Below are 22,444 nucleotides of genomic sequence, written 5' to 3' on the forward strand. Positions count from 1 at the left end.
GCTTCAAACAGTGGTGCAGGGATCCAAGGACACAGTTTGTCTATTCAGTTATGAAAATATACCTTGGAAATTATTCACTTCTCTGACTCTCACAAAATTACATAGTGCACCTTTAACTCATTGAGTGTCACACTCTTTCCCCATCTGTACTCAATAGTTAACTCAACCCTTACTCAGCGTTATTGACCATTTTAGCGATGTTTGCGGACCCATCGTGTTTTCTGTATTATAGCTACGGAGACAATAGACAATGCTTGTCTATGGAGACAGGCATTGTTTATAGTCCAAGACTGACTAACCAGTTCATTTCTACATACTGTAGTTTGTGCGCTATTCCATGCTAAACATCGCCCCTTTCCAGAATAATCCAGTATTTTTTCATAGATAGCGAGCGTTATATGCATTATACCCAAATCGTTCAGGTTGCTCGCCTGAAACCCCTAATACTTCCAAATCAAAGGTATATACCATATACATATCGCTGCTGGCGGGACAAAACCTCGTAACTAAATTTTTTTATTTCTTTTTTTCAACTCAGTAGATCATCCTCCGTGTGTGTGTGGTTTTACAAAGTCTACACAATGGGAAAGCATTAAACCAATCATCTGTCTAAACCTCGTAACTCTATTCACCCTCAAATCTGTGTTCGTTTTTTTCATCTGCTGAAAAGTTGGGTTTTTGGAGTTACAAGGTTTTGTCCCGCCAGCAGCGATATGTGTCTTCACAAAATCATCAAAGGGGGGGGGGGGGGTCGTTTTAACTTGAAAACTGAGATCGTTACCAAAAGCATGTTTTAGGTCCGGTAAAATACGACACTGTGATCGTTACAAAAACATGTTTTAGGTTCGGTAAAATACGACACTGTGATCGTTACAAAAACATGTTTTAGGTTAGGTAAAATAGACATAGAATAGACCTTACCTTAGCCAGAAGGTACTCCAAAAAGAATAATCCTGAGTGATATCATCTCGATTCCTCGTGTATATGTGTATAATCGTGTATACAGGAAACGATAGGTTTGAGGCGAGAAAATCTCAGAGCGATTGCTCTGCAAGAACTCCTCCCCCTCAGGACAGACAGGAATCAGGATCTGTCCTCCCCACACTAAACTATCCCAGTTCAAAAGGTAGGCGATATTGCCACCTGGCGAGATTCGATCGTCATTGCAATTCCAACGTAGGCAGATGTGCCAGGGAGACCCAGGGAGCTCCGGCTGAGTGTTTAGAACGGGGATCAAAGGAAAAAGATCAAAGGATCTAAAAACGAGAGATTACGTTTTTAAAAATCTTTTTTCCCCCTTCTTTTTCCGTTTTTCTCCCCTCCCAATGTTAGTCGTTATGCCAATTCCCAATCCCCTTCCTGGTCGTTGTGCACTCTACCCCCTACCGTCGGTCTGGGAGGGCGGAGACTATCACATGCTTCTTCCGACACATGTGTACCCAGCCCACCACTTCTTTTCACCTGGCAGCGCGGACTCTCACTGGGAGAGTGTAACGTGTGGAAGGTCACACTAACTCCCTCCAGATCCTTCCCTCGCTGTGCAGGCGCCCCGACCGAACTGTAGGAGTCTCTGTTTACAACGACCCGGACCCACCCACCGGCTTCCCTCCCGCTGACTCTGCCAATCGAGCCAGTATGACGGCCGGCCAAGCCGGAGGCAACGCTGACAGCCGGATTCGATACCAGTGTCTCTTGCATTGGTGACAAGCGCTTAGTCCGCTGCGCCACCCAGCCGTCCGAGAGATTACGTTTTTGGCACTCAAGCGTTGGCGGTGAAACACGAGATATTATGTTTTTGGCACATAAAGAGTTAAAAACCCTGTAAGGCCCAAATTAAATTGACATTAGCAACTTCAGAGGCCAGAATGTGGGACCTATAAACACATTTACAATCCAATAGCATTGTGAGGCTGAACAGGACCCATTGACTATGTAAATGTGCTGCAAACATTTTAAATAAACATTTACAGACTTTTCTTTAAATAGCTAAAAGTGATGTTGTAATTTTGCAACGAGGGCCTCACAGGGCTCTCATTGTAGTTTCTCCAACATGTAACTTACTGACCAATAGTTTTTTTTTTTTTACCCCCCCCCCCCCCCCCCATTCATATATACCACATTAATCCTGTGAATAATACTGTCTGACACTCTTGACACGTCATGTTTAGCCTCCTTTTGTGTCCTTTTAAGCATGTAAAGCAATTAAGGTTGTACCTTGTTATCAAAATGTGCTTGCCATTGCAACATCAAGCCAGATAGAACTGGCTTTGTGCCCACTGCATGAAATTGCCTTCAGCCATTAGACCTGCACAGGAAAGCAACAGACGGAGTATCCACTCTACAAATCCTTGGATCGACTCCCCATTGTGTTAGCATCTGCTGTTCTCCGCTTTGGCCATAGACCTGAGTATCTATGTCAAAGACAGAAATAGTCTCACTTGGAAGGTCAGCTGTATGGCATTACGTCATCCGGTTTCTGCTCCAAGATCGACCGTTTGTTTCATTGGGGGACATTTGGAGTCAATTAGGATTATATAAAAAAGAAGCAGTGAAGCTAGACCAGCACTCTCAGGTTCAAGTATTTAATGGCAGCCTGAAACAAACATGTTTCGGAATTACATATTCCTTCTTCAGTGTTATAGTGTTTGCAAGCTATAACACTGAAGAAGGAATATGTAATTCCGAAACATGTTTGTTTCAGGCTGCCATTAAATACTTGAACATGAGAGTGCTGGTCTAGCTTCACTGCTTCTTTTTTATATAATACTTAATTGGATTTCAGCACCCAGTGTAGAATCTTGAGAGCGCGGTCTAACTTGACATTTGAGTAAATTAGGATTGAAATGTTATGAGTTGACTGATTTGTCAGTTGCCAGGGAATAGCTGAGTGTTTAAAGGCCCAATCTGTGATCCACATAGACACACACAAGAAGAATAGGAATGGAAACATATTCTAATTCTCTAGCTGATCGACGTGAGCTCGTGATACAAGAATTAACAATAGACAACAGATGAATATGAATGTGGGGTTTTTTAATATGTTTGTTTACGTTGATGATGTTTACAAACATTGGAGTAAATTATTTAGATTTATGATGATGGGGAAAGAATCGTCCAAATAACAGATTTCCCATCTACAAATCAAACTATCCGAATGTATATGTATATGTATATTTTTTTTAAATGAATATATATTTTTAAAGGTCACTGCACCTTTAAGTAAAGTTTGTGGGTTTCCATCTTATTGTAAGCCCACGTCTTTTTACTGATTGATTGAAAACTTTATTAACAGATTTCAGAATGGGTACAATACAGTACGGCTCAATACACACAATTGTTAAGGGGTTGCAGACCAGAGAAAGACCATTTTCAATTCATCGTAACATTTATGACATACACGACATACAGATAAACAGTACTGTTACATCCAGGCATTTATGACATACAAGATATACAAATATACAGTAATGTTTAAGAGACAGAGTTTCTAAAAGAGAGTATATACATTTGAGGGGGAAGAAACTGTACATTGGAGGGGGTTGGGTGGGGCATACACTACTACTACAGTCTATTTGTAACTGAATAAATAAACCAAGCCAATTGATCTACAGATTGCAGTTTTCCTACATTGTGTCTGCAAGTGTCTCTATAGAGCACAGATGGGACAAATAAACAAACCACTGAATTATCCTAGCGAAACTGGCCCCTGTAAATGTCCTAACCCAACCCCCTCCAATGTACAGTAAATTACCAAGTCTTTTTTGGTTTTGTCAATATTCCAATGTACAGTTTTGCTTGTACAGTTGTACAGTGTCCCAGACCCACCCACCCCTCCTACCCCCCCCCCCCCCCCCCACCCACCCAACCCCACCCCACCTACCCAACCTCCTCCAGTGTACAGTTTCTACGTCAAATGTATATACTCTCTTTTCTGGACTCTTTTTGTATCACAAACAGTACTGTATTTGCAAATCTGGTATGTCATAAATGTATAGATGTAGCAGTACTGTCTATCTGTATGTCGTGTATGTCATATATGTTATGATGAATTGAAAATGGGGGACCCTGATGTAAACAAGACGAAAGTCTTTCTCTGGTCTGCATCCCCTTAACAATTGTATGTATTGAGCTGTACTGTACCCATTCTACAATATGTTAATAAAGTTTTCAATCAATCAATCAATCAAGTAGGGGAGAGTGGGGTGAGCAGTGCCACTTTTTACTTAAAGTGCCTTTAAAGCAAGGGGATTACAGTAATGCCCCCACCCCAACTAAAATATGTACATATAGTTTAGGATGTTGTGCATCCCTGGGGACAATCACTTTGGATCTTAAATAAACTGTTTCAGAAATATAGCTTTAGAAAAAAAGGTGGTTTTGTGGCACAACTTGCCCCCGGTGCGGGGTAAGTTGTGACATTAGAGAGAATACACTGGGGTAAATTGTGCCATTGATAATTTTACGTAAAACAGATCATTTTAATCTCAAAAGCGGTATAAAGAATCCTGCAGATCTTCATCTCCTTTCCAACCTGACGTATAGTCTTCCCCTGTTGCACCTCTTTCACTGCTCTTTCCAACTTCTCAAGAGGAGTTGAAACCCTGTCTGTCTTCCATTTGTATATCTGCGTGGCATGATGGATTTTGGTCTAAAATTAAGAATATCACATAGTTTTAGTGATCAAATGCAAGAATGCAATGTACAATAACAATAAAATACAATAAAGTAATATATATAGTTAATAAAATAAGTTGGGGCAACTTAACAAAGAGAATATCTGGCACAACTTAACCCAGGCCCTTTGGCACAAATCACCCCAAGCCTACCATTTTGAAGAAAATGCATCCCCCAGCTGTTTTGAGCTAGCATCATGCTAACTGTATAGACTCATGGTGTAGCTTACTAAAGCACTAAAACATGTGTGAACTGTTTTCAAAGTTGTCTATAATTGTTCAAACACAGCAATCAAAAAACCTTGATCATACCATTTTTACTTTGGAGGGCAAAAAACTGTTTTTTGAACTTAAATGTGCTTACCTCTCAAGCCAGGTGTCTCCCTTCTCTGCAGGTTGAGTGAAATGGATGCCTCTTCAAAAATATGTTGTCACATGACCAACTTCTTCTATGGTTTTCTAGATAACAGGGGTGGAACTACATGCCCCTTGGCACTACTCACCCCACTCTCCCCTACTGTATTGTACCCATTCTGCAATATGTTAATAAAGTTTTCAATCAATCAATCAATCAAACGGGAAAACGTAAAACGTCATAGATGGATCCCATTGGTCTATCCTGCGGCACACAGGCCAGGAAGGTCGGCCCCCTTTAAAGTTCAATGTTCGTGCAGCACGACGCTGTAAGATTTGAACATGGATCTCAGAGAACTTGTGACCAATGCGTTTATACAAAACAAGAAGGCAGCTCTGCTGATCGGCGGAGCGGGTGTTGCTGTTCTCGGACTCGGTCTCGGATATAAATACTTGCGAAAACCCGAAAAAGTTACTCGCGTGGGTGTCGTGTCACAGCTTCTCGTTCACCCCCTGAAGTCCGGGAAAGCGGTGTCTGTTGCTCTTGCAGAATGTCAACACATGGGACTGAAGTATGGAGAGCTTCGCGATCGGTAAGGGCTGCACTCCTCTTCCTTCCTACCTACACGCAACTGGATTGCGTTTATTTGATTACACAAATGGTAGAGTATATGGCCGTTGATGGCTCTGTGCCTCACCTATGCTATGCCTTGCCACTGGGAGGTTGCTGGTTTTAATCTTTGATCATCGGGGTTGACCTCTGTGCTCAGTGGCCTGTTAGGTCTACAGTAGTCCTACACAGTATCTCAAAGCACCTGTGCAACTCCTGCAGGATCCGTTCATGTTTCTTTTAGATAACCTGCCTGTTGCTTAAGGGTTACATAAATATATAAAGTACACACATACAGTAGCTGATTCCCTGAAAACTAATTATTTCCCCAAATCAGTTTGCCATGATCCATATCCCTTGAAAATGATTGCTTGAATTTGTCACCAAGGTCCATTTATGGCAAACTATGGTCACGATTATGACTCCGTTGTCTTTACTTACGGCATCCTACACAGTTTTACTATTGTATCCTATATTTAGTATTTCTCAGCATTTATTTGTTCACTGTACTATCAAGAAAGGCTATGGGTGGGGGACCCTGTACCGAACAAATTATTTACAGGTCATCTTCTAGAATCTAGTGTTCAAGTACTTGTACAGAGATTACATTCATTGTGGGAGAGATAAATGAAATTAATCATTTGCTTTGGAACCCAATCCTAGCAAAGTGTAATTAGGCTGGGGATGCAAAATGGTTTAAACTCATAACAGACACCAGTCTGTGTCATGGGGGACCCTGATGTAAACGAGACGAAAGTCTTTCTCTGGTCTGCATCCCCTTAACAATTGTGTCTATTGAGCCGTACTGTATTGTACCCATTCTGCAATCTGTTAATAAAATCAATCAATCAATCAATCGGCTGGTAATTTTGCCAGTAAACATTCATTGCGACAAAACTGGAGATGCAAAATTGTTTGTGAATGAAAACAACCCCCACCACAACTCTTGGTTTGTTTTCGACGCAGACACTGGCTTGTGATCACGGAGGACGGCCACATGGTGACGGGCAGACAGGAGCCTCGTCTGGTGCTGGTGTCTCTGACCGGAGACGGGGGGCAGCTGTGTCTGAACGGACCCGACATGGAGGACCTCTGCTTCCCGCTCCACCGGCCCGACGAGCCGGTCGTCAACTGCAGGTTCGGGTTTGAGTGGATTTGAAGAGAGAATAGAGGGGGAAGAAGCATCCATACGTACCTCTGAGGGGGAAAACCCACAGGCAGAATTTAGAACCCCACCAACTACACACACACACACACACACACACACACACACAGACATCATGTAAACCCCAACATTGCTTCACCGTTTTACATTTGACACTAGTATAATGCCTAAAGATTTGATCAATCATTGTTCACATTCCTGGTTTGACTAAATGACATCTCTTGTAGTATTTTGTCAGACCAGCGTATGTTTTTTCCCTCTATATATATATATATATATATATATATATATATAGCGCCTAAGACTTGTTGCAAACAACGTTTAAAATAACCCTCTCCCCTCTCCGGTGTTTCAGAGTGTTTGGCGCTGACATCCAGGGCAGGGACTGCGGGGATGAAGCGTCTGTCTGGCTGACTCACTACCTGGCGTCGGATAAAACCTTTCGCCTGGTGTACTTTGAGCCACACATGAAGCCCAGGAGGCCGGTGGACTTGGAGCCACTTTTTTCACAATATGAGGTGAATTCTGTAATCCATTAAAATCACACACGCATGCATGCATACACACCTTATTTATTTTTTTATCTAACCCTTTTGACACATCAATGGATTCAAAATCACATGTGATCGTTAAACACCTTTGGAAACCCAAGCCCTATAGTTTGTTACTCTTCCAACCTTTGGCCTATTTATATCTTTGATTAATAACCATTTGTATGTCATTTTGTAATTGCTTTTAGTCTGCTTTTCTTGTTTTGATCTGATTTTGATTTTAATGTTCTGACGTTCACGACACCCGATATAACCTCTCACCTGACCTACCCTCTTTCGTACGAGCGGACACCCAATTTTTTACCGTTGCTGTTTTTACAATCCTCCAGCAGGTGGCGTACCCAGACGTTGGGCCGGTGATGCTGCTCTCCGAGGCCTCCGTCAGGGACCTGAGCAGCAGGCTGGAGAAGGACGTCACGGTGGAGCGATTCCGACCCAACATCGTCGTCGGCGACTGTGAAGCGTTTGATGAGGTGAGGTTGTGTAACGCTTTGACCTAAAAAGGTGCCATTTGTGTAGTTAGTGTTTTGTCAAACCGTGCATAAAGAATGCATGTATCAGAATACTTTGTATAAGTCTCATGAGCCCTTTAAACACATGGTACTGTGTCTCAGTATAAACTGGTTCCACACTCAAAACAAATCGCACAGCCCCATCTCTTTAAATGCACAATAGTATATATTCTTTTCAAACAAGTTACGTGCATGGAGGCCATGTTCAAATGTTTCAATGACACCACAGACTCGTATAATTCTAGGTGAGGTCAGCAAAAGGTTAGAGAAGCAGACTTGTGACCCTGTTAGAATCCCAGAATTCATCCCCCCCTGCCCTCAGAAACGACCACTGACGTGCCCTTGAGCAAGGCACTGAGTGATCAAGACTGAAAGATGATGACAGTATTGTACAAGACTGAGGTTGAACTGGGCAGCTCTTGTGTGTGTGAGTGTGTGTGTAACTATGTGTGGAGTATAGGGGTGTAACGATGCATCGATGCATCGTTCCTAATGTGACGATTCAACTGCATCGATTTGAAAATGTTAGAATCGCTTAGAATTTAAATCTAAATTTCAAAAAGTCTTGTTTATTTTTGTGTGTGTATTGTTTTTATTGACCTATAGTCCATGCATGCTGAGTGAATCAGTTCCCCCAGCCACATTTGTGTATTCAAATTTTTTTGGGGAATTAACTGATGTATCGAATCAAATCAAATTGAATCATGGTCAAATGAAGAGATTTCATGATGCATTGAATCGTTGCCTGAAGAATCGTAATCGAATTTAATCGGTGTGAGGTCGCATCGTTACACCCCAAGTGTAGTATGATGTTGCTGAAAAAGAGTTGTCAGTCAAGTACATTTGATTTATTTTGATTATTTAAACAGAGTTGACCAAAGTGCTGTACAAGGCCCTAAAACAAATAACACATTAAAATACGGTAGAGCAGAGATATGAGGATCAGTACATAGAAGAGACATTATACACATATACACTATATACAAGCAGCACAAACCCATTAGGAAGAATCAAACGCTAGTGAAAAGAAGTACGTTTTAAGCCGAGACTTGAAAGAATCGACGGATGGGGCGAGTCTGATGGAAGAGGGAAGGCTACTCCATAGTCTAGAGTAGTTTTTATTTTATTTATTATAATTATTATGTTTTTGGTAGATTTTTATTGTTTTTCTCCGGCAGTCCGGTAGAGAGAGAGAGAGAGAGAGGAAGTATGCGAGATAGAGGGGGAAGACATTCTGCAAAGGTCGCCGGGTCCGGGAGTCGAACCCGGGACGGCCGTGTTGCACCGCAGCGCTGTACGTGGTGCGCCACCCTGGCGCCCTCCTTGACAGGAACAGAAACTTCTGAAGAAACTAGTAAAAAATGTTACCCAAATATTCTATTGTATTAGTGAATGTGCACTGATTTGTATGTTTTGTGGTTTCCAGGGTTGATCCAGTCGTTAGCGTTCTGTACGCAGGTACAGGTTCATCACCATGTACTTCCAGACTGACTCGTACTTTACCCCCCCCCCCCCCCTCCCCCACTGTGTGTGAGTGTAACGTGGACTAATTTAGTCTCGGACAAAAAAAACTAAAACGCACACTTTTATTTTGATAGGATTCTTGGGAATACATCCAGATTGGAGAAGTGCGACTGCAACGTGTGATGTCGTGCGGAAGGTAACGTGCTTGATGCTTTATTTTTACCCATCTTCCACTTTTTCCTTTTTCTATTCAAATAAATAAATAAATAAAAAAAATATGTACTATTTCACTGACAGAAGCCAGAGAGAGACAAATGTAGTGCAAGCCTGGGTGTCCTGTTGTCGCCATTTGTGTTGAATAAAGTGGTTCTCAATATATATATATACCATTTGAGCATAATATATATATATATATATATCCACAATTCCATAGTCTATACTATAGTTGATAAGAGTGGAACTTGTTGAGTCGAATAGACTCAAAAGTCTAAAGAGTCTCGAAAGACTGTTAGAGGTGCAGTATGTTGTTAGAGGTGCAGTATGTAGTTTTGGAGGGATACGTTTTACAAATCCTATTGTATATGAAAATATACATTACAATAAACTATGCTCAGGGAAAAACTGGCTCCCTGGGACACTGAAGAGTTATCATTTTACTGTTTATAATAGCAGGGCTATTCAAATAAGCATATGCCAGCTTCTGTTTTACTTAATAGTGCAGTTCAACAAATTACATTATAGTAGCAGGCTCTGCTAATGTAAACAATTATCTCTCTCTCAAAACTTGCATAGTGCACCTTTAAAGATGCGCAGCATGAGGGCACATTCTTTGAACATGAGACAAAGTATAACCGCCACTAGGGATTAACTAGTCACAGAGGCTCTTCACTTAGCCTTTCCTCTGTCCTGATTCTCTCCTGATTCTCCTGGACCTGTCGGCAGCCTTCGACACAGTCGACCATCGGATCCTCCTCGCATCCCTCGCAGGAATTGGAGTGGTTGGCTCTGCGCTGGCATGGCTGACATCCTACCTCGAAGACTGCTCCTATCCAGTGTCATGGAGAGGGACCCTGTCGCCCCCCTGCCCCCTTCAGACGGGTGTCCCCCAGGGCTCGCTCCTTGGACCCCTACTCTTCTCCCTCTACACCAAATCTCTGGGTAACATTATCACGTCTCATGCCTTCTCCTCGTATCATTGCTACGCCGATGATACTCAACTCTTCCTCTCCCTCCCTCAGATATCCATGTCTCTGAGCGGATCTCAGCCCGTCTGTCCGACATCTCCGCCGGGATGACGACCGACCACCTCAAACTGAACCTAAGCAAAACAGAATTGCTTCACCTGCAGGCCAAATCCTCCTCGCTGACCGACCTTTCCACCACAGTGGAGAATGAAGCCGTGGCCACGTCCCAGACCGCCAAGAACCTTGGTCTTGTCCTTGATGACCGGCTGAACTTCTCCACTCACATCGCCACAACAACCAGAACTTGCAGATTCCTCCTGAGCAACGTCCGAAGGATCCGCCCCTTCCTGACAAAAGAAGTCACTCAACTCCTCGTCCAATCAACAGTCGTGTCATGTCTACCGACCACTGCCACTAAGCCTCTTCAACTCATTCAGAACGCAGCCGCCCCCCGTCTGATCTCCAACCTACCAAAGTCAGCCCATGTTACCCCACTTCTTAGGGACCTGTACTGGCTTCCCATCACCGCACAAATCCGCTTCAAGGTCCTTGACCTGGCATATCGCACAGCAATGGGAACAGCTCCCGCCTACCTCCGGTCAATGGTCTCTAACTACACACCCTCAAGACCCCTACGCTCTGCATCTTCTGGCCGCCTCAGACCTACTCCTATCCAAACTCCGGGAGGGTCATCAAAGGGAAGCCGCCTATTCTCTGTCCTTGCTCCACAATGGTGGAATGAAACCCGACCAATCTTTGGCCGTCAACTAAAGACACACTTCTTCAATCAATATCTGAAATTAAAACACTAACCTTCTTACTGTCCTCTACTATCTATCATGCACTCTTCCTAATATACTAATATGTCTCTCTCTACTACTATTCATTCAACACTGCAGCACTCATGTTTCAACACTGATGAACATTGTTACTCGGCTGAAAGAGTTGTACCCTTCCTGCTGACTTGTCGTACAGAACGCTTTGGATAAAAGCGTCAGTTAAATGACAAAATGTAAATTAGTGAGTGACATTGAGGATCTATGAGTTGTCTTACATCTAAAAAGTGAAACACGGATATAGTCTGTTTTATACACTATATTGTGTATAAAACCTACCGCACAACTAACTACCACACTATAGAAGGTTAACCCTTTCACTACCACACTACAGAAGGGAGATGGTGAGTAAGTATCGAAAGCTTAACCACTGATATCTGTCATTGTTAATAGGTGCGTTTTCACTACGGTTGATCCTGAAACCGGTGTGATCTCTAGGAAGGAACCACTAGAAACTCTGAAGAGGTAAGAGAAATGTTTGCTAAGCTCATATTTTTAAGTTAAAGGACCACGCCAGTCTCTGTGACACATGGGTTCCAAGTCATTCTTGCCATGATACAAAAATCACTGTGCCGTTCTTTTTTTTCATAATCTTTTACCGTTACTGAAAAAGTTATTTTCTGCCGATTCATCACATGGATAAAATAAACGCCACATAAACTCATGATGGTCACCATCACATCTGCCCTTCTATCATCTGAGGTGCATTTATTTAAACATTTTAGTCAAATGTGGTGACTTTCATGGATTTACAGTATGTGGTGTTTTAATACACATTTCCAGACACACTGAAAGCCAATTGCCACCAAGTCTTTCAGTAACAGTAATGTTACTATAGATAACATTTTAGGAAAAGTAGGTCCAAAATGATTAAATGTTGTGTGCATGTATCCCCTCCCTACTCCCCATGTGGAATGCATCTGATTGGATAAATGACACGCTGGTTCTCTAGTGCGACATCTAGTGGCTAAATATTATCTATAGCACCTTTTTAAAGATTATGAAACAAGAATGGTGCAGTCAAAAAAGACTGGTATGGTCCTTTAACTATCAGATAAATAGTATTTGTTCCTAGACTTTGCAAACATATACTGTACAGATCCTCATTAGTTGCTACTGTAGATTCAAATATATTGTCATTATACAGCACAAGTACAGTACAACGAAAATAAGTTTGACATCCAACCAGAGTGCAAATGTAACGGTAAAGTGCAATAATAATGTACAATGTACAGGTGATTAAACTGGGTATAAAAATGTGTACTACTGAGTATAGAGCTACGGTATGTACAGTGATACACGTATATAAAGACACTTATGGTAGTAAGTCATACTGGCCAGCAGCGTAACAAGTAAAGGTAAAGCATATGTGCAGATATAGATTATTATTATTAGTTGCTACTGTAGGTACTTGATGATTATCTCCTAATCAATGTGAAACTTGAACGGTTTCTTACTCATCCTGATGCTTTGTCTCACAGCTACCGCCAGTGTCAGCCGGAGGAGAAGCACATTTATAAAACGTCCCCATTGTTTGGACAGTTGTACACTGTCAAGAAGACGGGGATCCTTCAGGTGGGTGACGTGGTGTACGTGATCAGCCGCTGAAGAGAGGATGAGACTTCAAGCCGGATGAGAGATCAGACTCCACAGAGCAGGATCACGCAGTTAGATGGATAACATCATAAAACACATCACTGAATATCAATCAGGGTTCAAATTGAATTCTAGGCCTTAAAAACTTCTTACATGTGATTTTGATTGATCTTAAAGATGTATTGGATTAGGAAGTAACTTCTAGTAACTTCTGTATCACGTTTAAATGTGTTTGGGGGAAATGTCCACTCCAGGCTGCAAAGTACAGTCCCCCCCCCCAACAATTCATATGGAATTACTTCTTTCATAGTAATATTCCTTCATAATCTTTTGCCAGTATGGCCGTGAAATATATATATATATATAATATATATATTCAAAGTGGTCTTAAAAATGTCTTAAGGAAATCTTAAATTTAACTTGTTGAAACCAGCAGGAACCCTCATCAATGCATACAGTATGACCAAATCATATTCCTGATATATATTCACTTTTAGTTTTACAGATTAAAATCCAAAATATCAAGAATCTTTTTCAAAGTCATCTAACATGGCTAATGTAGGCTAACTTGCCAACGCTGCTCACATTTTAAAGGAGGGAAGAGGTGCTTATTTTTGGGTCCAATCACTATTTCAGAACAGCACACTGAAGAAGAGAGAACTGATGGTTATAGATCATAATAAAATGACTAACTAATAATAAAAGATTATATTTTTCACATCATGCACTAAAACACTTGTATAACCTCTTAAAGCATCCACTATGCATTTATACTATTCCAAAAATCGAAAAGTAAACAAATAGATTTTAATTTTAATTAAATGTTTTTTGCTCTTTGGTGATATAATGTTGGAAGGAGCGTACCATAAACACTAATGAATCCTGAATAAAACAATGTGTGTACTTACTTGTACATATTTTACATTTTGGTTGTTGAATCTTATCATACTTAACACACCAGAACTGATACAGATACTGCACGGCAGAAAGTGTTGAAACAGTCAAATAAATGACACATTATAAAGCTTTTAATATATATATTTCTTTATCATTTTATCTCTGGCGGGAAATGGTCTTATTGTCAATATTTATATAACAATAGACATACGAGTACAAATTTGTATAATGTTTTTGAGTGAGATAATAGAATAGACTGATAGGTCACTGTTTAAATAATAACCTTTTAGTGAAAACAGTAATTTTGTTTAGGCTTCATTGTGGCCTCTTGAGTTGCAAATGTGTTTTACATGTAATTTGATTGGCTACCGAGGAATTATGAGCCTAATTTCCTTGAAAGGGCCAATCAGGGCAACCTGGGGCCAACTCATCATTCATAAATAAATAAATTACTGCCCCAGATAATCCATATGCCCCAAAGCGATATTTCTGTAATTCATTTCATAGCTTGGTCACAGCAGAGTTGAAATGCCAGCTGGGTTGCAGTCTTTTTTTAATCTGATGCTGTCGATTTTTAGCTAGAGCTCATTCTGGTCAAATACATCGTGGCCCTGCTATTGAATGGTTTTCTATTGGTCAATAGAGAAGTAAGCCTGGCTCTTTCTTGCTGGTTCCCGGGTGTATGTATACTACACTTTGCTAGCTTCATATCAGAGCTGTATATGTACCACAACACTTTGCTAGCTTCATATCAGAGCTGTATATGTACCACTACACTTTGCTCGCTTCATATCACGGCTGTATATGTACCACTACACTTTGCTAGCTTCATATCAGAGCTGTATATGTACCACTACACTTTGTTCGCTTCATATCACGGCTGTATATGTACCACTACACTTTGCTAGCTTCATATCACAGCTGTATATGTACCACTACGCTTTGCTAGCTTCCTATCACAGCTGTATTATGTACCACTACACTTTGCTAGCTTCCTATCACAGCTGTATATGTACCACTACACTTTGCTAGCTTCATATCACATATGTACCACTACACTTTGCTAGCTTCATATCACAGCTGTATATGTACCACTACACTTTGCTAGCTTCATATCACAGCTGTATACGTACCACTACACTTTGCTATCTTCATATCACAGCTGTATTCAAGGGTACTACGACTATGCTTGCACCTCATGGTACCAAAGCACCTCAAAGGCGCTAAAAGCAAGATTACAAACATCACAAAACAAATTGGTCAGACTACTGCAGACTGCTTGACCTTACTCCTAGAACCCACCTCACCCCTGCCCACTTTGACAACCTAGGATGGCTTAGAGTAGACGACAGAGTACAGCAACTTGCAATGGGCCTGGTCTACAAGATACACTACACCACTAAGGTACCCATGTACATGTCAAAATACTTCCCAAAGGTCAATGAATACCACAACACCAGAGGGAGCTCCACAAATCATGTTAAACCCAGATTCGGCTCAAACAAGGGACTAAACACGTTTCGCAATTATTCCACATCAATGTGGAACGCCCTACCCACAGCTGTAAAGGAATGTGAATCACTACCCACCTTCAAAACCACTCAAAGAGCACCTACGGCCGGGAGACTGCAATTCGAAACTGGCCCCTGTAAATGTCCAAACCCAACCCCCTCCAATAGACCACCGCAACACTTCCGGGATTCTGAAATCGGGGAGGAGATTGCGGGGGGGTCAAATTAATGAATGTGGATGAGAGCCTTGACATTAAGTGATTGCAGATACGGCTGTGGGGGTGCTAGAGACATGATCGAATAGACTTGTATGCGCCTGAGTCTCCTGAACACGGCGCGAGACATTCCTAATCGATCAAAACTAAATTGGCAGCGAAAAAGACCGCTTTTAAGCATCGATTTCCCCATGCACATGCGCAGATTGGCCACGGAGTGTGACGCAACGCACATCCACCTGGAATGTTCCATTAGAGGGGGTGTTGTGTTGTGAGAATGATGAGATAGAATTAAATATACAGTAAAAGGAATACAGTACAAATATACAGAAGTCTACAGTAAGTGTAATATTGCACAGTGTTGTGCATTTATAATCAGTAGCTTAGGCTACATAGTAGGCTAATAACAGCCTATTCTAGTCTAGCAGGTGCTGGTATAGACGTATAATATATGACATATATGACATTTTTTGTCATAGATGACTGAAAATCAACATTACTAGTCTATACCAGCACCTGCTAGACTAGAATAGTCTACTATGTAGCCTAAGCTACTGATTATAAATGCACAACACTGTGCAATATTACATTTACTGTAGACTTATGTATATTGGTACTGTATTCCTTTTACTGTATATTTAATTCTATCTTATCATTCTCACAACACTACCCAACCAAAACCACCTCCAATGTACAGTTTCCCCCCCACCCCACCTACCTCCTCCAATGTACAGTGTCTTCCCCCTCAAATGTATATACTCTCTTTTTAGACTATTTTTGTACTCATAAACAGTACTGTATATTTGTAGATCTGGTATGTCATAAATGTCTAGATGTAACAGTACTGTCTATCTGTATGTCATATGTTATGATGAATTGAAAATGGGGGACCCTGATGTAAACAAGACGAAAGTCTTTCTCTGGTCTGCATCCCGTTAACAATTGTGTGTATTGAGCTGTACTGTAGTGTATTGTACGGTACCCATTCTGCAATCTGTTAATACAATTTTTAATCAATCAATCAAAGAAGCACTTGGATTGGTCCCCGGGCGCGGTACCTCGCCGACGCCCTGTCTGCTCCCGGCTACCCTTGGGGGGAAGGACGACGGGATGGGTCAAGCGCATTGGCGACACTAAAAAAAAACAGTGCATGTGTGTGCTGCCCATCACTGCATGTCGTTGCATGCCGAATAAACACTTCTGAGTTAAGTCCTGCATTATTATTATCACAGCTGTATATTATGTACCACTACTCTTTGCCTGTTTCATATAACAGCCAGGCAAATGAACATAGACTGAAATTAACTTTAGATTTCCCGGGCGATGGTATGTCATGTAATTTTATTTTGTTTACTCGGACGCATTTTATTACCTAAACATAAAATCTGGGCCACACACTTACCACAAAGTTGTTGAAATGGTCCAACTCCTCAAAACTTCAATAGACACTGTCTGTTTAAATCTTTATTTTCACTCCCACGTCACATTTGATTCATCATTGCAGTGCCCAGGGACATTTCAACTTCTTAGTCTGTGAGATTAAAAATTAATTTCTGAATAAATAGGGGGCGATATACCACTACCTCGTATTACCAGTCTATGGAGCGTGTGATTCACCCTCAACTGCACACCTTCTTTCTTAAAAGCAGAAATATATGAAATATATGTTAATTAAGCACTATTGATGGTTATATATATATATATGGTTTTATATATATAAAACAAAACTTGAAACTTGAATTAGTTGTGGTTAGAGTTTTGTATATGTATTTGAATCTTTACTTTGTCAGGTTTAGTCTTATCAAATATAAAAAATCATAATCCTTCTGCAGAACAAGATTTATTATCATAAATTGCTCCAAATGTGACATTCACATAATTCACCCTTTTTTGGTTAGTTTTTGGGGTTTTGATTTCTTACAACAACATTGTTTTTGACACTGGGTCATAATGCCATGTATAGCTTCTTACAAAAGTAAATTGCACACTCACACTTAACTGTTTTTTGCTGCCAGTAAGAGTTGATCATTTTCAGAGTAAGAGCAGGCTGTGGAATGGTGCTATATTTCTCACCGAGCTGAGAGAGGTCTCCACTTGTGTTGGAGTTTTGGCAGGAGCATTCCGGCTTCATCTTTGAACCCTTTCTATTTTAAATCTCACTGTCCACAACGAGAGGAATGGATGAAAAGTGTTTCTGTCAGGAATCACTCGCGTCATTAGTTTAAAGTAATAATCTCAAACATTTCCGTATAAATAAATGTCTATTTTGCCACTCTCTATTGTCAACTGATATAACACAACAGTGATTCTACCTATACCCAGTTCATGAATGTTTTTACATTTGCTGTTCTAGGCTGCTCTAAACACTGGCGTCTGGCAGGACATTCCCGGGAGAATAATCCGGCACACAGGGAAGTGATGCGTTTTACATCAGCAGCGGTTTGAATACAAGAATAGCGGTAGTTAACATGAATTTTCAAGATGGAAAGATAAGATAGGTTAAGATATTCCTTTATATAGTTTATATTCTACGTATATCCTAATTGTTCTCGATGCAACAGCAATGGCCGCTTATCACCAATAGATGGCACTAAAACTAACAGAAATGAGGATCTCACAGATTGAACCACTTTAACCATTTATTATAATGCAGAATAAATGGCAATGGCAATACGTCTTGGTGGTATGTGATGGTTAGTGGTGCTTCCTGCTGAAAGGGAGGCTAAAGCACAACGACTGAATGAATGAATGAATGAATGAAAACTTTATTTAACAGATTGCAGAATGGGTACAATACAGTACGGCTCAATACATACAATTGTTAAGGGGATGCAGACCTGAGAAAGACGTTTGTCTTGTTTCCATCAGGGTCCCCCATTTTCAATTCATATAGACATATATGACATACATGACATACAGATAGTCAGTACTGCTACATCTATACATTTATGACATACCAGATTTGCAAATACAGTACTGTTTGTGATACAGAAGGAGTCAAGAAAAGGGAGTATATACATTTGACGTAGAAACTGTACATTGGAGGAGGTTGGGTGGGGGGGGTTGGGTACATTGGGATATTGACAACCATACTGGGTAATTTACATTGGAGGTGGTTGGGGGGCGGGGCGGGGGGCACACTGTATAAACAAGTAACACTGTACATTGAGGGGGGGGGGGGGGGAGACACTGTACAAACAAACACAATTGTACATTGAACTATTGACAAAACCATACTAGGTAAATTACTGTACATTGGAGGGGGTTGGGTTAGGATATTTACAGGGGCCAGTGTTGAATTGCAGTCTCCCGTAGGTGTCCCTTGAGAGAGGTTTTGAAAGTGGGTAGTGATCCACATTCCTTTACAGCTTTGGGTAGGGCGTTCCACATTGATGTGGCATAATTGCGAAACGTGTTTAGTCCCTTATTTGAGCCGAATCTGGGTTTAACATGATTTGTGGAGCTCCCTCTGGTGTTGTGATCGTGGTATTCACTGACCTTTGGGAAGTATTTTGACATGTACATGGGTACCTTGGTCGTGTAGTGTATCTTGTAGACCAGGCCCATTGCAAGTTGTTGTACTCTGTCGTCTACTCTAAGCCATCCTAGGTTGTCAAAGTGGGCAGGGGTGAGGTGGGTTCTAGGAGTAAGGTCAAGCAGTAGTCTGACCAGTTTGTTTTGAGATGTTTGTAATTTTGTTTTTAGCGCCTTTGAGGTGCTTTGGTACCATGAGGTGCAAGCATAGTCGTAGTACCCCTGAATGAGTGCTCCTGCCAGAGTCTTCAGGGTGTTCTTGTTTACCAGAGAGGAGATCCGGTACAAGAATCGAGTTCGTTGGTTGACTTTTTTTATTACATTGGATGCCATTTTGTCACAGGAGAGATTAGCCTCTAGGATGGAACCCAGGTAGGTAATTTCATCTTTCCTTGTGACAATATTGTCACCCACTGTAACTGAGAAGCCGTCGGTCTTGCTGAGTTTGTTATTTGAACCGAAGAGAATGGACTCTGTTTTGCCCATGTGTAATGATAGTTTGTTATCAGCGAGCCATATGCAGATTCTGCCTAGTTCCGAGCTGAGGGTTTTTTCAACCTGTAACTTGTTCTTGTCAGAGACCAGCAGGGCTGAGTCGTCCGCAAACAGGAACAAGTTGCAGTCACAAGCTGACGACATGTCATTTGCATAAATTAGGAACAGTAGCGGTCCTAGTATGCTTCCTTGTGGAACACCACAGCTCACTGTGAGGGGGGGGGATAGGGTACCGTTTACCTCCACCATCTGTTCCCTCCCCTCAAGGTAGGATTGCATCCAGCTCACTGATAGACTATCAAAACCAATTGCTTTTAGCTTGTCAATCAGAATGGAGTGATTGACCGTGTCAAAGGCCTTTTGTAGGTCCAGCATGACCATGCCGCAGTATTTGCCTGCGTCCACCTCTTGTTTGATGTGGTCATTCAAATAGAGAAGGCATGTGTCAGTGGAGTGGGATGTTCTGAAGCCAGATTGGAATTCGTAGATTAGATTTTTTTCCGCTAGGTACTTTTCGACCTGTTCGTAGACTATTTTTTCCATGACTTTCGAGATGGAGGTGAGAATAGAAACAGGGCGGTAGTTGCCTGGGTCTAATTTGCTGCCATTTTTGTGCAGAGGGGTCACCCTCGCAATTTTGAAGTCCTTGGGGACGTGTCCCTGTTTTATGGAGAGGTTTATTATGTGTGTGATGATTGGTGTGATGGCGGCTGCTGAGTCTCTGAGGAATTTGGAGGGGATGTTGTCATGGCCAGTGGCCTTGTTAGGTTGGAGGGCGCTCAGTTTATTGAGTACCTCATCTGTTGTTACCATTTCCAGCTTGAAGTCGTCCTTGCGGACCCCTAGGTTTTTGTAGTAAGCTACTATGTGTTCTACCCCATAAAGCCCTGAGTGGGAGGGTAGTTTGTTTACCAGTGTTGTGGCTATGTTTGTGAAGAAAATTAACACAGAAGAGGAAGCAGAACAGCTGAATCAAACAAAATCAGTGTAGGCTAAGGTGAGACAATGGAGCGTCAGCTATGCTGATACAGCTCCAACACATGACTTAAAGAAACACGGCAACATTAGAGGAAATGTGCTTACTGATCCGTATCTGCTTCCATTCATTCGTGCTAAGCTAGGCTAGCTTGCATAGCTTTCTACTGAATGCACAGAGAGGAAATTGGTATCCCATCTTCTTATGATGCATTGAAAATGGGGGACCCTGATGTAATAATAATAATAATACATCTATTTTATATAGCGCTTTTCCAGGTGCTCAAAGACGCTTTACATGGGCAGGAGAGACAAACTATGGCAAAACAAAAAACAGAACAAAACAGAACAAAATAATACATGACAAAATAAAATAAAACCGACAGAATTAGAGGTCAAAAGCAAGATTGAAAAGGTGAGTTTTGAGGGCTGATTTAAAAGATGTCAGGGTGTTTGCATCACGGATATGGCTGGGAAGGGCATTCCAGAGGGAGGGGGCAGCAGCAGCAAAGGCCCTGTCGCCCCAGGTCCGGAGCTTGGTCATGGGAGGTGTTAGGAGGTTGGCATCTGCAGACCTAAGGCGACAAGTGGGCGTGTGACGGTGGAGGAGGTCGGACAGGTAGGGAGGGGCAAGGTTGTTGAGGGCTTTAAATGTGATGAGTAGTATTTTAAAATGTATCCTGTATTTGATTGGAAGCCAGTGGAGGTCGTGGAGGACAGGGGTGATGTGATCAGAGCGACGGGTGGAGGTGAGCATGCGGGCAGCAGAGTTTTGGACATATTGGAGTTTATTGAGAATAGTGTTTGGTGAGCCGTAGAGGATGCTGTTGCAGTAATCTAGTCTTGATGATATGAATGCATGAACCAGTGTTTCAGCAGCGGAGAGTGATAGGGAGGGGCGAAGACGAGCAATGTTCCGGAGGTGATAGAAGGCCGATTTGCTTATGTGGTTCACATGGGGGAGGAAAGAAAGGGTGGAGTCCAGGATGATGCCAAGGTTACGGACGTGAGTGGAGGGGGTGACAATGGTTAGGGTGAAATCCTGGGTGTGGCTGGTGAGGGATTTTGGACCGATAATGATGATTTCTGATTTAAACAAGACGAAAGTCTTTCTCTGGTCTGCATCCTCTTAACAATTGTGTGTATTGAGCCGTACTGTATTGTACCCATTCTGCAATCTGTTAATACAATTTTCAATCAATCAATCAATTTTCAATCAATCAATCAATTGTCTGGCTCTGGAGAAGAGGATAAACGTATTTCCCATAATGTCGGCGTGCTCCTGTAAGAGTGTCCTGCCAGAACTCGCTTTGCCCCCTTTTTCTTTTCAACGATAAATGATTAACTAATATTAAACTATAAAATAATATCATATGAAGAAAATCATCTTTGAACCATTGGTGTGCTTATGCAAACAAACATGGTCATACCTATACCCAGAATACAGCAACTTGCAATGGGCCTGGTCTACAAGATACACTACACGACTAAGGTACCCATGTACATGTCAAAATACTTCTCAAAGGTCAGTGAATACCACGATCACAACACCAGAGGGAGCTCCACAAATCATGTTAAACCCAGATTCGGCTCAAACAAGGCACTAAACACGTTTCGCAATTATGCCACATCAATGTGGAACGCCCTACCCAAAGCTGTAAAGGAATGTGAATCACTACCCACTTTCAAAACCACTCTCAAAGAACACCTACGGAAGACTGCAATTCGAAACTGGCCCCTGTAAATGACCTAACCCAACCCCCTTCAATGTACAGTAAATGACCTAACCCAAGAATACACGAGACCCACCTCTTGGAACCAAGCATGGTTTCGTCAATATTCCAATGTACAGTTTTGCTTGTACAGTTGTAC

The 22,444-nt window shown here is 41.7% G+C and overlaps 1 protein-coding gene across 1 annotated transcript; it reads left to right on the plus strand.

The window, feature by feature from the left end:
* Positions 1–5,330: 5,330 nt before the first annotated feature.
* On the plus strand, positions 5,331–14,093 carry marc1 (mitochondrial amidoxime reducing component 1). The gene is made up of 7 exons (XM_084310387.1): positions 5,331–5,620; positions 6,604–6,774; positions 7,158–7,320; positions 7,683–7,826; positions 9,464–9,525; positions 11,743–11,814; positions 12,831–14,093. The coding sequence occupies exons 1-7, from the start codon at positions 5,370–5,372 to the stop codon at positions 12,955–12,957; spliced, it is 990 nt and encodes a 329-aa protein (XP_084166513.1). The 5' UTR covers positions 5,331–5,369; the 3' UTR covers positions 12,958–14,093.
* Positions 14,094–22,444: the final 8,351 nt, after the last annotated feature.

This window comes from Notolepis coatsorum, assembly GCF_963971535.1.
Source record: "Notolepis coatsorum genome assembly, chromosome: 3".
In the NCBI taxonomy this organism is placed as follows: domain Eukaryota; kingdom Metazoa; phylum Chordata; class Actinopteri; order Aulopiformes; family Paralepididae; genus Notolepis; species Notolepis coatsorum.

Coding starts and splice junctions, on each gene's coding strand:
- marc1 (XM_084310387.1), top strand. CDS start 5,370: ATGGATCTCAGAGAACTTGTGACCAATGCGTTTATACAAAACAAGAAG. Junction 7,321..7,682: donor CACTTTTTTCACAATATGAG/GTGAATTCTGTA, acceptor ACAATCCTCCAG/CAGGTGGCGTACCCAGACGT. Junction 11,815..12,830: donor CCACTAGAAACTCTGAAGAG/GTAAGAGAAATG, acceptor TTTGTCTCACAG/CTACCGCCAGTGTCAGCCGG.